Source organism: Choloepus didactylus, chromosome 5, assembly GCF_015220235.1.
Source record: "Choloepus didactylus isolate mChoDid1 chromosome 5, mChoDid1.pri, whole genome shotgun sequence".
Classification (NCBI taxonomy): Eukaryota; Metazoa; Chordata; class Mammalia; order Pilosa; family Megalonychidae; genus Choloepus; species Choloepus didactylus.
Window position 1 is genome coordinate 109,535,245 of NC_051311.1, and position 14,146 is coordinate 109,549,390.

Below are 14,146 nucleotides of genomic sequence, written 5' to 3' on the forward strand. Positions count from 1 at the left end.
TATTCAAGCACACATAATCCAGGTCATAACTAGTTGTTTTCTTCTCCCAAATCAACTCTCAGAGTAAAATTTCTAATGAACTGCAGACTTTTATTATCTAAGAAGACAAGGTAAATTACTAAGCTAGGTGTGACCTGATCTGAGACAAAGACAATCCTTGAAAAGGCATCTATTAATCTGTTAGTAAGATTATTCACTGAATTTATCATCTACTTTAATATTTATACATAAAAACCCTCTCAGAGATAATGTCAAAACATATGTCTATAAACATGCTAGTTTGGCCAATACTTCTTACCCCAAGGAGTTCAGCTTTAAAAAAGGAAGAATAAAGTCAATTTCCTCACTGTTTTCTTCTTTTACCATAGGATCTAGAAGGACCTACAGTAGCAAGGAAAAATCAATTTTACATTTCAAAGTCAAGTATTTTGCCTGTTTTTCTTGGGTCCCAGGAATGTGAACTGCTGATTTGTTACACCAGAGAGAAAAGACATACTGTGCATGCAAGATCATTACTTAAAACAGCCTTGACAATAAAGATTTACTCATTCAGGGAACATAAATATTTATGATCAACAGTAAAGAATGTCAGCTCCTTAATACATTCTATTGATATATCTTTATTTGCAATTTTGTTTTGTGTCAAATTTAGTATTTTCCAATTTTTACTTTTTATCTTCTCTGAATGGTATTCCTTCAATTCTATTCTATAAGTAATGAAACAATGCCTAGTTCTTAGCCACTGAAATTCTAACCTACTAGATCATTCTTCCATTTTATAATGGCAAGAGTGAATATCCCGACTAAAATATAATAGTCTAAAAAGACCATTTTAAAAATACATCTGGAGGAAAAGAGATCTGATAATATTTGTGAAAATTTGAGAATTTAGGAGAAACCAAAATAATGAGTTATGTAGCAAAATTGCAAATAAAAATATGAATTTTAAAAATCAAACCTCTAAAACTGAGTTTTCCTTTTTTTCAATACTGTAAGAATTTAAAATCATGATCAATTTCCCAGTGAACACAATCAACTGTATTCCTGAAACTTAATTGTGCTGAGGCATTGATTTTAAATTTAAGATAAATCAATAATTGGTACAAATAATTTAGAGATTATGGAATAAAATATTTTAAATCAAGTTATTCCTTATTTTTATCATTTGAATTTCTATTTACACTTCAAGATACAAAATTTTATGGGTAAATTCATACTTTATTATCAATCAGGTGACAAACAGTACTTCATTCAACATTCAATAGTATATAATATTTACTTGTATTGTGGTCTTCTGCAGCAGATGGGTACTCAATAGAAAAATATTTTTTGCTTTATCTTTTTCCCAAGAATGAACTATATTCAGAGAAAACTCCTTCAATTCTATTGAAAAGAAAGTAATAAATGTAGCATTAGTACTGAACCTAAGATAAAATAATTCAGAATTTTAAATATCAAATTTACTTAAATGTAAATAAAGGCAGCTTCAAGTAGGTACTTTTCTTCAATATTTAAAATCTACTGTGTAATTATTATTGTTTCACTGTTCATACGTGTCACAAGTTAGAAAAACAAGAATATTATTACTATTTTGATGGAAAAAATAAATCAAAATAGGTAGCAAATTTACCCACCGTCTTTAATTATCAGCTTAATATATTCTTCCTCTGATATTATCAAAGGAAGCATGGTGGTAGTGGACTGCTGTAGCCATGAATGGAACACAGTTTTTATGTGTTCTTCACTTATATCTTTAGGCTGCCAGAAAAAAGGAAAGAACAGTAATGAATTATCCTAGTACCTGATCTTAACCTTAACATTCTTGTTTCAATTCAGGATTTGACATCACAGTTAGTACGAGTACTACATAGCCTGAAGAAATATTTATGGAAAGGCCAAGTGTTAAACGCTCCCTTTTTCTCTGTCTAGTGATAAACTATTATTCAGCCCACTGAACAACCATGCCAAGCCCCTTCTCCTTTACCTTCTTCTACTAAAGAGGTGGGAAAACAGAATACTCAGTTCCCAGCTTGGACCTGAGCATGTGCCTCCACTCTGGCTAGTGGCATGCAGCCAGCAATTCCTAGGAAGGGCTTCTCTTCTTAATTAAAAAGTAGGGAAACCCTGCAAGAAGAAGGCTTTTGCCTTGTGTCTGTCTTTCTTCTGCCTGGCATACAGACCTGATGCCAGCAAATAACTTTAGTCTAAGAGGATGAAAGTCACAGGCTAAGGATGGTGAAAGAGAAAGATCGAAGACGACTAGATGCTTAAGGACAATTTTGAACACCTGTAAGTGCCTCCTCACTTCTTTGTACATGAGAATAAACCCTTTATATGGTTAAGCCACTGTTTCTTTTTTTTTTTTTTTCTGTTAGAGCTGACCACAATCCTGACATAGCCATTAGTAGAGTATTAATGGATTATTCAAAAGGTTATGAAGAAATTCTGAGAAAAACAAGGCTAAGTTTCAAAACTTTTAAATGATAATTACTAAGATTTTAAAAATCTATTTGAAATTAAAAATAACAAAAGTTTGGATAGGAGTGATAGACCAGTATCTGCCCAGGAAAATAAGCCTCTATTCTATCATTTCTCAAATGGGTCCTTGTCTGTGTTATCTCTCTTCATCCACAGTAAAGCTTAGATCTGCTGATCAAGCTCTGTTCAGAACTTAATCACTATTAAAAGCAGGCTAAACCAAGAAAATGCATCACTTTCCATTCTTAAAAAGCATAGAAATCTTTTTTACTTTGTTGGATATCATTGGGCTATGGGAATAAAGACTTAAAGGAAATCACAAAATGAAAATGAGAACTATTTAAAATCAGAGAGGAATTTAGATTTCCTCTAGAGTTAAACATCCTCATGTCCCAAATGACATAATCATAGCCCAAAGAAACCTGCCAAAGGCCATAAAGCTTCCTGCATTAGCTTCCTACTAAACTATGCAGCTTAGGATAGGAAAGGAATTTTGTAGTAATAACCCATCACTAAGACAAAACAAAACACCACCACCAACAAAAATAATCTAATGCTGAGTGTATATTTGTTTTGTTATGTAAGGGACCTAACCTTTGAGAAAATACCAAAATCTATAACCAAAATGTTAAAAAGTAAAACTACAAACTATTGTGCACTGAAAAACCAAAGTGTTAAATACCCAATTATATACTGTTATGAAAAAGGCATTTATTCTGTTCATTTTCCTCCTCTCCAGTCACATAATATAAGTTATCTTATCTGGTTTTTCATCAATTAGAAAGTCCTGCTAAATTGGTTCTTCCATGACATATAAACATGATGATCCTGAGGATTCAAAAGTACTATCTGAATTATCAGAGAAAGATTAAATTATGTTTGGAATTTTTTGAACATTTAAGACAGTAATTTTCCTGTATTTTAATTTTCTAAGAACTGGTAACCAGAATATAGCATAGATGATAAAATGCTACTAAAAAGAATTTTTAATAAAGTTCAATACCTAATTTCCTGACCAGTTTCTAAAGAATTAACACAGTAGAAAAGTAAAACAGGCTAGTACTCTTAGGCTACAATATTAATACTGAATAACATGGAAAAACTTAAAAAGAAATTACATGGATGTAGCAAAAATATCAGTGTTTTAAAAGTCAAAATTATCCATATTTGCATCAGCATAATATACATAACAGGTGTACTGCTTATTAAAGACTTATCTGCCCTTCTAGCAAAAAGGAATACAACATTCTTATTACTTAACTAAAGCAACTTCAGAAATTTTATAATTCATGTAAAAGAATTTCAATTACATATAAATTTGAACTCACTATGTTCTCTCTAGGTTGTAGTTTTAGAGATCTTGGAATTTTAGGGATTATTTCCACTGAAGTTATTCTGACTACAGCATGCATTTCTATATTTAGTCTCTTTCTCATGTCATCTGGAATCTGAAATATAAAAATAAATAAGCCAAAAAAAATGGCCAAAATTTGATTTTTAAAATTCTATAGAATATTAATACTAACTTCTATGAATTCAGGTGAAATTATAAAAGCTATCACAATTATTCACAGCACAACTATATAGATATTCAAGTCTTGTTACACAACAAGCATTTTATTTTCTCCCCTATACTTTACATCCTCTTTAGAATTGGAGCTTTCAATGGATGTATTTGACTCTATCCACAAGAATCACCTTTTAAACTATGGTACAATTAAATTAAAATTAATGTAAATCTGCCATAGTTGATTAATCTTCTGAAAAAGCTGATCACAGGTAATCACTGATGATCTGTCACAGGCCCCATTAAATCCAGATAGGAACTTAATCTAAAAGGCAAAGAGTAACATTTTTCACCTCCACTGATGTAAAAGTTCTAAACTTAGATTGTAATGATGGTTGCACAACTCTGAGAATATACTAAAAACCACTGACTTGTACACTTTGTATCTCAATAAGAACGTTAAAAACGGTTCTCATTCCTAAATACTAGTAAACATTGAAAGACATAAGGAAGATTTCACTATGTCTGTTGATTTCTAAAGACTAGGTACAGGCACATTTCTGGTAGATAAAGGATAAAATAAAAACTCTAAGGTACATATTCCACTCTAAAAACTAAGAAATTTAACAATCAAGCCTCCTGTTTAAAATAAATCACCTCCATTCACAGGGTAAGAAAGGTTCAAATCAACATTAACTCATTAGTTTAAATATCCCCAAGTGATCAATTTTGATCAGGTCAAGACTATTTGAGAACTTTATGGCAACTACTGTCACTCCTCATTGCCTATGGCTCATCAACTAGAAAAGAAAGGTAGGAAGTTCAGATTCTTCACTGCTACCTTATCTGGTCCCCAAGACTTTACCATCAACACTTCTTCACCCCATGCTTACCATGCATTCAAAGAAATGAAAGGGTATTCCTGCCTAATGATGGAACCATAAAAGAAACAGACAAATCATGGCAAGTTCAGCATAAGAAATTTTGAATTAGAGGGAGTAATTAAATCTCCTAAAGGAGCTGTCTAATAGAAAAGAGTAAGGCAGTAGTCTGGGGCTTTAGCAAATGATGTAGGCCAAAGGGATTAAAATTTCTTAAGTTGCCTATATAAAGGTCATGGGTAAAATTGTGGGAGGAAAAGAGATTTACAGAGGAGATCCATTTCTCTTTCTGCTTTTCTTCTCTTCCCTTACAGTTTCCTCCCTCTTTCATCATGATGACTCACTACAAAATGGTTCAAAGTTAGGCTCAAATGAATGGGGCCAGTGATTAATTTCACATAAATTCAGCATTAAGATTTGAGGCTAGGACAAAGTGGTTGAATATTAGTTGTTCTGTCCACTTCCTGTACCAGTTACACACAAGTTAAAGGGCTGATACCAGCAGAGTCATATAATCCAGAAGTCATTAAAGGTAGCAGAAAGGCTATCTGTGCCATGGGTGTCACCCTACACTGGGCATTTCCCCAAAACTTGGGAAAAATCTTCTGCAGGCATTGAAAATGTGAGGCCTTGTAGGGCACTCCATGCTGAGCATGAACTCTAGAACCAGGCTGCCCAGGTCTGAATCCTAATTCTACCACTTCCTAGCTATATAACCTCAGGAAAACAGTTTTGAGCTCTCTGGGCCTCAATTTCCTCATCTATAAAATGGAGATAATAGTACCTTCTTCACTAGGTTGTTGTGAGGATTAAAGGGGTTAATATGTGTAACATGATTAAAACAATGCCTAATGCACAGTTATGTGCTATACAAGAGCTAGCTCTAATTATCACTGTTAGTACAAGGATTCTCCTGGGACCAAAATGTATGCAATTAATTCAGCAACTAAGTCAAAAGGGAAAAGACATTGTAATAGTGCCAATGTTAGACACCCAGAAAGTACCTGATACTCCGTTCATTTGTTTCACTAGATTTCATTTTATATAGGTACCTTCCTAGAACACATCTTCATTAAATGAGATATTAAAACTGACTCCTCTGCTGCCAATGGTAAGGGTATACCTTTACTGTACCTGTCCAAGCTTCCTTGGTCAGAAATACACAATCTACACACAAACGACTTTACCCCGCAATCAGAAATGTGTTCCCCACAGGGACTTAGGACACTTTTTCTTATTATAGTAGTTTTCAATTTATATATAAATTGTTATTCTGATTCATAATTTTGGGAAGTTAAAAGCAACATAAAAATATTTTCCCCCTATTTATAAAGTTTACACTAACCCAGACTTTCCCAAGATGGAGAGCTTCTACATTTTTGGTGTATTTTATGGCATTCTTCAATTCTTCAAGTCCATTCCAGACTACTTTTAGCACACAGGTCTTACCAGCTTCTTGTCTATGATCTGAGCTAATCTGTTTTTGATCTAGTGGTTCTGACATCTGTTTCTCTTTTTCAGGTGACAGGACATTTTGCTTTGTTTTATTTTGCTGTTGCTTTGGAGAAAACAGTTTAACTAGCTTTCCATAGGTCACAGTAAAACTGGGCTCCACATCAAAATATTCCTGGTCCCAAGGAAATACATGAATGGCACAGTGCTTCTGAAATGCAGAAGTTCTGGATGCATTAAACACACTGGGAGGCTGAGATTTACATACTCTGAAAATATTATCTAGAGGAACAACTTTTGACTGCATATTTTTGAATGCATTCATTTCAGTTAAACCCCAAGATGTCTCTTGTTTTTTCTCAGATCTGAAAGAAAAAATACTTCCTATCAGAGTCCATAAGCTGGGTATTGATGAGTCAAATGTAATCTCTGAATCTGTTCTATTAGACCCAGGGACTCCCTCAGTATTTGACTGAAGTTGGTTGGTTTGCAGTTCTTTTGTCATTCCTTCTTGATTTCTTTCATAATTATGAAATTTTCCATGACCATCATCTACTTTTGAAAATTTATTTTCTTTGGCTTGGCGTGTCTTTGGCTGAATAAGGAGTTTGGTGTCAGTTTCCAGCCTTCCATAAGTGGCAGTTGGCAGTAATGCAACTGTGTAGGAAATAAAGCTCATTAGTGCACATTCACATATCCTTTGGTCACAGTGCTATGGTATAGAGTAGGACAACGAATATTACAATAGTACCTACCAATTTGGATAAATATGTAAGTTTGCTGATCAACCCAAACAGGAAAAATGGCTTTTGGGAAAACAATTTGAATTTGATCTAGAAGATGCTGTTCAAGGGAAGTAGCATGCAGTTCCTAGAACCAACAGACAAAAAGATCAAATCACTTTACAATTTGGCTACTCCATGTCTAAAAAGAAAATATCAATTCATTCTTAAAATTCAAAACAATCTAGGACACATAATGAAGCCCAGAAAAGAGAAATTTAAAGACACTGATATTTTGAAGTAGTTTAAACTTAAGGAGGATAATTTTTATTATTGTTATTTTTTTTACCAGTATCTCCCAGTCATCTGCCGAAAGGGGTTCCACCTCGACTTGTTGACAAGATACCACATGGGAACATGGCTTGAGAAACACCTGGAAAAAATAAAAATTTAAAACTATCTTTAACCCACTTTCTTCATCCCTAGAAAACACGTAATTCTCTGTTTAGGTAAGTAATTCAGTGGTTTATATATGCATATTGTCTTTCATTTGACAAGTATTTATTAAGCACTTATTCTGAGCCCAGCCTTGATAAACCAAGCATATTAGGAAACACTGTTTCACAATTAATTATAGCTAAGGAAAATACATTCTAGGGTAACACATTTTTCAAAAAAATAAAGATAACCATTGAAAAATTATAACTATGAAATGCAAGAAGAAATGACAATGTGATCAAGTCATGGTTTAATCTAGTAATATACTTTCTTTACTATTTCTATGTGTTTTGCAACCATTAGTTTTATAACTAACTTCAAACCACGCTGCTTCTAGAAAAATGAAAAACACTGATATAGAGATCAGAGCCAATTATTTAGAAGTATAATCTTATACAGAGAAATATAAAGTAAAACAAATACCCCATCACGCCAGTCCACAGATATATGAAAAGTTAGTATATTTCAGGAAGCTGGAGCCCACCATCTTACTTCCTTTCCCCTTCTATGAGCATTTCTGAGGACTAGGAGAGTAAAATCCAAAGCCACCAAGTATTAAATGTTCTAGGTAGGAAGTCTCTCCTCTGCTCTTTGTGGATTTTAGCAGAATTCCGTGGGTGTTTCACCTCATACTCCCCAGCGTTTCCCTTTAGTACCTTCCTTACACTCTATTTGAATGGGATGATTCTGAGGAAGCACGAAAGCAACTCCTGCCCACAAAAGCTAAGGAATCCTGGGAACTAGTCTATTTCCTGTCCTCTCAATGTCTTTTGGGGAGTCAATGTAATAGTGGCATTGCTAAAATACAGAGCATCTGTAGGAAATCAGGCAAAAATTCATTTAGAAGCAAATGGGAATTAAAAACAAGTAGGATTGTTCAGAGTGCTGGTTAAGACATCAAGTGCTGATGTTTCTTCAAGAAAGTACCATGTACACAAGAGCAGAACTGTAACTTGCTACGTAATCATAGACAAAATATTCCATCTCACCGGGTTTGTAAAGCATGGGGCCAAAGTTAGTGATTTCTAAGGTGCCTTTGGCACTAAAATTTTAAGATTCCAGAAAAAATTTAAGGTAAACAAGGGACTAGTTGCTAGGTCTATAGATTTTTCATCAGTGTCCTATTCTCATTATCAAAAACATGCATGAATAAAATTAATCTGTGTTCAAAACAAGTTAAAAGATATGGAACTCCCATGAATTGTTGTAGAAGTTTGGTAATAAAGAGCAATTTAGCCCCATCTATCAAATTTTTAAATGTACAGTCCCCCAGACCAGGCAATTCAACTTTTAATATTTCATTCCATGTAAGTACAAGTGTGCAAAAATATATTCAGAGACAGATGTTCAATGCATCTTGTCTGTAATGCATGAAAAGCTATTACTGACATACCTTTTTTGGGAAAAAACTGCAGAAAATATGCATAATCTCTTTAAATCCTAAAGGTCTAATGAGATCCCAACAATCAGTAAACACTCATTCTGAAGACTGTAATGAGGGCTGGGGTTGAGGAAAGGGAAAAACTCATTTTCTACTTTCACTTGTAAAATATTTATAACAAATATGTATTATTTCTGTAGTTTAAAATTTTTAAAGGAATAAATTGGGGAACAGTAAAAAAGGAAAAAATAGATGTGAGTTCTTAAACTTTGGGATTGACAATTTAAACACATTACATTCACAGACAATACAAAGTTGGAAAACAGATAACTCTCTTTTGTAGATTTTGTTTTATCAATCATGACCATGAAAGGTTAAAAATTGGTCAGAAACAATGAAATGAAGTTCAATATTGGTAAAAAATAAATAATCCCATAAAGGAAAAATAACTGCACACAAAAAAATTAGGGGACCTGGAAAGTGAATAAAATACAACAGTAGGACAGAAAATCAACTAGGGAGCACTGACTACCCTAGACTTGTTATTAGACCATCAAATAGGTGCCCTCTTACCTCCTTAAAAACAAATTTGAATTTTTAATTTAATTTCAATTGCTGTATTATGTGACATCAGAAGAAATTCATTGCCATCCCATTTTGTGCTTACCTGTCCCCCATTTGAAAGTCCAAGTTTCTGACCAACATGTCTGTTAATCTCAGCCACATTTTCACCTTGGTCACTAAAATGCCTGCCTTCCACCCAGCTCAAGAATGTAGGCTGGTGACACCAGGCTACTTCAATAGCTTGATTCTATTCATTTAAGAAATAAGAAATAGGGAGGGAAAGGTTTTAAAAGTTTTCACATATTTAGATGGAATTCATATAAAAGATAATTTACATAAAAGGGAATCCACACATACAAAAAGAGTACTTATAGATAGGTGATAGCTCTCCGTTACCCACATTTGTCACAGCATTCAAAAACTGTAACTTCCAACACCCAATTCTGGCAATGCTGTGGGTGAAACCAATACTCTAACATTCTTATGATGGCATTAAAAGTTGATTCAACCATTTCAAAATTCAAAATAGCAATATGTAACCAATGAATTTATATAGCATTTGAACCATATATACCTGTTTGAGAATTTATTCTAAATTAACAATTTAAAGAAGAAAAAAACATCAGAAGATATCTCAGTAGTATTATTTATAATAGTGAAAACTTGGGACTGTCCTAGAAGTCTAATACAGAAATTACTAAATAAGCCATAGATTTACTATTTTATTAAAGTGTGAGTCAACAGGTGGAAATGTATCATAATCTTAAAAATATAACATAGTTTTAAAATTATGAAACACCAACAGATATGTAGTCCCACATTTCCTTATTTATTGGAAGAGTAATAAATGCACCTGCTAAAAGCTCAAAAAAAAAAGGGTAAAACTTGACGGCAAGTCCCTGTTCCCAGAGGCAATTACTGTTAATAGCTTCTTGTTTATCCCTTCAGAAATTTTACGGTATATAGCTTCTTAAGTGACAATTTTAAAAGTTTATAGATAGCATTATTCACAATAGCCAAAAGATAAAAGCAACTCAAATGTCCATCCATGGATGAATGGATAAACAAAATGCGGTAAATACATGCAATGGAATATTATTCAGTTGTAAAAGAATTAAATTCTGACAAATGCTACAACATGTACAAGCCTTGAAATCATTACATTGAGTGAAATAAGCCAGATACAAGAACAAATATTGTATATTCTGCTTATATGAAATATCTAGAATAAGCAAAGTTATAGAGATAGAAAGTAGGTTAGAAGTTACCAGGGGCTGAATGGAAAGTTATGGCTTTAAAGGTCCAGAGTTTTTGTATGGGGTAATGACAAAATCTTGGTAATAGATGTTGATGAGGGTAGTACAACATTGTCAACATAATTAATACCACTAAAGTGTACACTTATACATGATTAAAATGGGAAATTTTACACTACATGTATGTTACCACACACACACACACACATACATGAAAAGGTTTATAGGACTATGGAAACATTTATGGCAAAAAAAAAAAAAAAGCAAATGTAAAATATATTCTCTTTAAAAGAACAGTTATATAAAATAGGTAAGTTTGTAGCCAAGGACTAAAAAATGGAAAATGTTTCCTATTTTAAAAGAATTACAAATTCATTATAGAAACTTTGGAAAATATATAAACTTGGGGAAAAAAAAAGGAATTACAAAAAACAACCATGTGAACAATTTTGTCTATTTCTGGCTCATTCTTCTTTCAATGCGGAAACTATAATTGTATAGTATATTCACAATTTAGTATCCTTTTTCCTAATTAACACTGTACCATAATCATTTTCATATATACATTGTTTTTTAATAAAAAGGATTTACTTAATAGCAATCAAGATCAAGACTTATCTCAGGAAGTTCCAAAATTATTAAACCCACTCAGGTAGAGTGAAGAAACAGACTGGAAAAAAAGGAGCCCCTTTTACCAGGAGTTTAACCTAATCAACAAGCAACTGATGACCTACTTTTGCTCAAATTTGTGGTTATCAGTATCAGCAAGAAGGGAACTTTCATTCGAATCTACAGGTTGCAGTGCCTTAAGACTGCTCAGGTCCTACACCTGGGGTATCTCTTGCTAACACAAAGGAAAAGACAAACCTGAAGGTGGCCTTCTCTGGGAGGCAATTTAGGTTCATAAGTTTACATTTAGTATGGATATGAATCCTTTTCCCTTCTTAGCTATCATAGCAAGTTCTGAGCACAGAACTAGGTAACTGAGTTAAAGCAGTGGTTCTCAACTGGGGGTGACTTTGCCCCCCAGGGGATATGTGACTATATCTGGAGACGGTTTTGGTCAAAACAACTAGGGGGGTGCTACTAGCATCTAGAGAGCAGAGGCCAGGGATGCGGCTAAACATCCTACAATGTACAGGACGCTGCCCACAAAAAGAATTATTCAGCCCAAAATGTCAACAGCACCCAAGCTGAGAAACAGTGGAGTTAAAGCATCTACTGGATATCTAGTCCTGAAATAGGGACTTCAGTAAACAAGAGAAGACAAAACCTGAAACATAGAACAGAGCCTAACAAATAAGACGTGTCATATAAACACAGTAGTAAAGCTTTGAAAAGGAGACAAATTTGGGCAACAGAGAATTTGAGAGCTCTGTGGAGGAGGTAGGATTATGCTGAAATTTTATATGAAAACAGCAGGAAACAAACTATATGTATATGTGTGTGTAGGACCTCATTTCTGTTAGAAAGAATTAAAGATTAGAAACAAAACAGGAAGATTGATTCAAACTGTTAACATTAGTTATCTCTGGGTGCTGGGATTATGAGTCTTTTATTTTCTTGTTTATAATTTTCCATACATTCCAAAATTTCTATTAAACACATGTATTACTTTCATAATTAGGGAGAAAAGTTGGCCTATACAAGTGATACGGGCTGGATGGAAACAGCAATTTATTCTAAGGTTGAAGACATTTAATTTCAAAAAGATACTCATGAAATAATGCTTATGAATACTCATTGATACTTACTATTCGGAAGACTCAATTTTAAAACAAAGATCAAGACCACTAAATTCTTAAATAGTGATGAATTTAACATAACATTCACATCTTAGGATCAAATTCGTCGAGTTACTGTAAAGAAGCATTCCTATAAACTGATTAATTGGGGATTTGAAAGCAGGTTGAAAATCTCCATCAAAGCTGAGAGTACTGAACAGGCCTTCCTGGGACAGGATGACTGTCTAATTTGTCTCCAGTCCTGAAGGAAGCCTATCAGGGCCAGAAGATTGTCTACTTTTTGGTAAAAGGATTAACAGAAGGATTCTGTTGAATGCCGTATGCTTTGAAAAACGGACAAAAGCAATCCAGGAGGAAAGTTATAGAGAAGTAACTAAAATGGAAACCTGAGATACTTGAAATTATTGCAAAATCTTCAAAATTTCTTGCATGGATTAGCCATTGTGGAAATCATGCATTCAAGATTTTCGAAGATTTCAAATATTCTCTCCTTTTGCTCCCATAAGCATACTCGTGAGATCATGTGCCTCTATTTTTATTATGAAAATATGGATGCTGTATCTCTGCCTGTGGTTAAAGCTGTAAAACACAACAGGCACAACGTCCAAAAGAGGGAATGACAGCAGAGGTTCCTAAGTACGCATTTCGAAGTATGCATAATTCCACTGGAAGTTCCTGGGACACCTTGTATGTGCTGTCAGGGACAGGAGGGCTGGGAGGAGCTATCATTTCATTAACCTCCCCCGCTCGTGGGAGGTGCTCAGTCCCTGTTAACCTATAAGGCTGCCCTTCGCTCTAGAGGCCCGGTCGGCAACGGTGCAGACACCTGGAAATAGGTGACAGGAAAAACACTTCTTACAATAAAAAATTAAACGACTTTTCAGGAGAGTGCCCAAACTGTAGTGAGGAGTATTTGTGAATGCAAAGGTAGAATTTTAGGATTTTTGAAAGCTTAATTTCACCAAGTGAGAAGACCTGGAATAAGGCACGTAAATTTTATGGCCCGGGTGGCAGTAGACGTGGTGTGGGCTGCAAAGACTGCCCAAGTCGGCCCTGCCCTCGAGGGGCCCTAGAATGGTCTCTGTACGGTCCGGCGGCGCCAGGAGGATAGCTGGTGTCCCGCCGCGTGGAAGGGCCAGAGCTATCGCCGCGTCCCTAAGATCTTGGCCATGTCCGGCCCCAGGCGGCCGTCCCGGCGTCCGGGCTGGAAGCCCTCGCCCGAGGTCGGCGCGTTACCTGCTGCAGGTGTAGTTGGGCTACGAGGCGCCGAGGCAGGTGGAGGAAGCAGTCGCGGGCGTTGGTGAAGACCACCGTCACGGCCGCCCCGCCTCCACCCGTGCCCGCCAGGCGATCGCTACCCCACATCGTGAGCTAGCGCCGCTCCCAGGCCACCCAACCTATCGCCGCGGCCGACCCGGACCGCGGCAGGCTGAGGTCGTCGGACCCGGAGAAGATCGATCGGCCCCGCCCCCTCTCCTCACGGCGAGTCTCAACGCGACTCCTTCAGGGGAGGCAAGAAAGCCTCCACTCACCTTCCGGGCCTGTCCTCCGCGCCGCTGGGGGCGGCACCTCGTTCACCAAACCCTCGCTCGCAGGAAACGATGGCCTACGCTGTCGATTCTCCAGCCAATCTCGGTGCTCCTTGACCCATATGCTCTCTTA

The 14,146-nt window shown here is 35.5% G+C and overlaps 1 protein-coding gene across 3 annotated transcripts in view; it reads right to left on the minus strand.

Moving 5' to 3' along the window:
• Nucleotides 1–14,040, minus strand: part of PEX1 (peroxisomal biogenesis factor 1) — a 57,020-nt gene extending 42,980 nt beyond the window's left edge. Inside the window, exons 1-9 of one of the 3 annotated variants that reach the window (XM_037836659.1) lie at nt 14,017–14,040; nt 9,587–9,730; nt 7,390–7,473; nt 7,074–7,188; nt 6,212–6,975; nt 3,807–3,926; nt 1,635–1,758; nt 1,280–1,383; nt 299–381 (exon numbers count right to left, since the gene is read on the minus strand). In XM_037836659.1, the coding sequence (XP_037692587.1) occupies nt 299–381; nt 1,280–1,383; nt 1,635–1,758; nt 3,807–3,926; nt 6,212–6,823 (1,043 nt within the window). In that variant the 5' untranslated portion in view covers nt 6,824–6,975; nt 7,074–7,188; nt 7,390–7,473; nt 9,587–9,730; nt 14,017–14,040. Of the gene's footprint in view, nt 1–298; nt 382–1,279; nt 1,384–1,634; nt 1,759–3,806; nt 3,927–6,211; nt 6,976–7,073; nt 7,189–7,389; nt 7,474–9,586; nt 9,731–13,720; nt 13,935–14,016 lie in introns of those variants that run through there. The other 2 variants (XM_037836657.1, XM_037836658.1) reach the window with 2 other exon arrangements.
• Nucleotides 14,041–14,146: the final 106 nt, after the last annotated feature.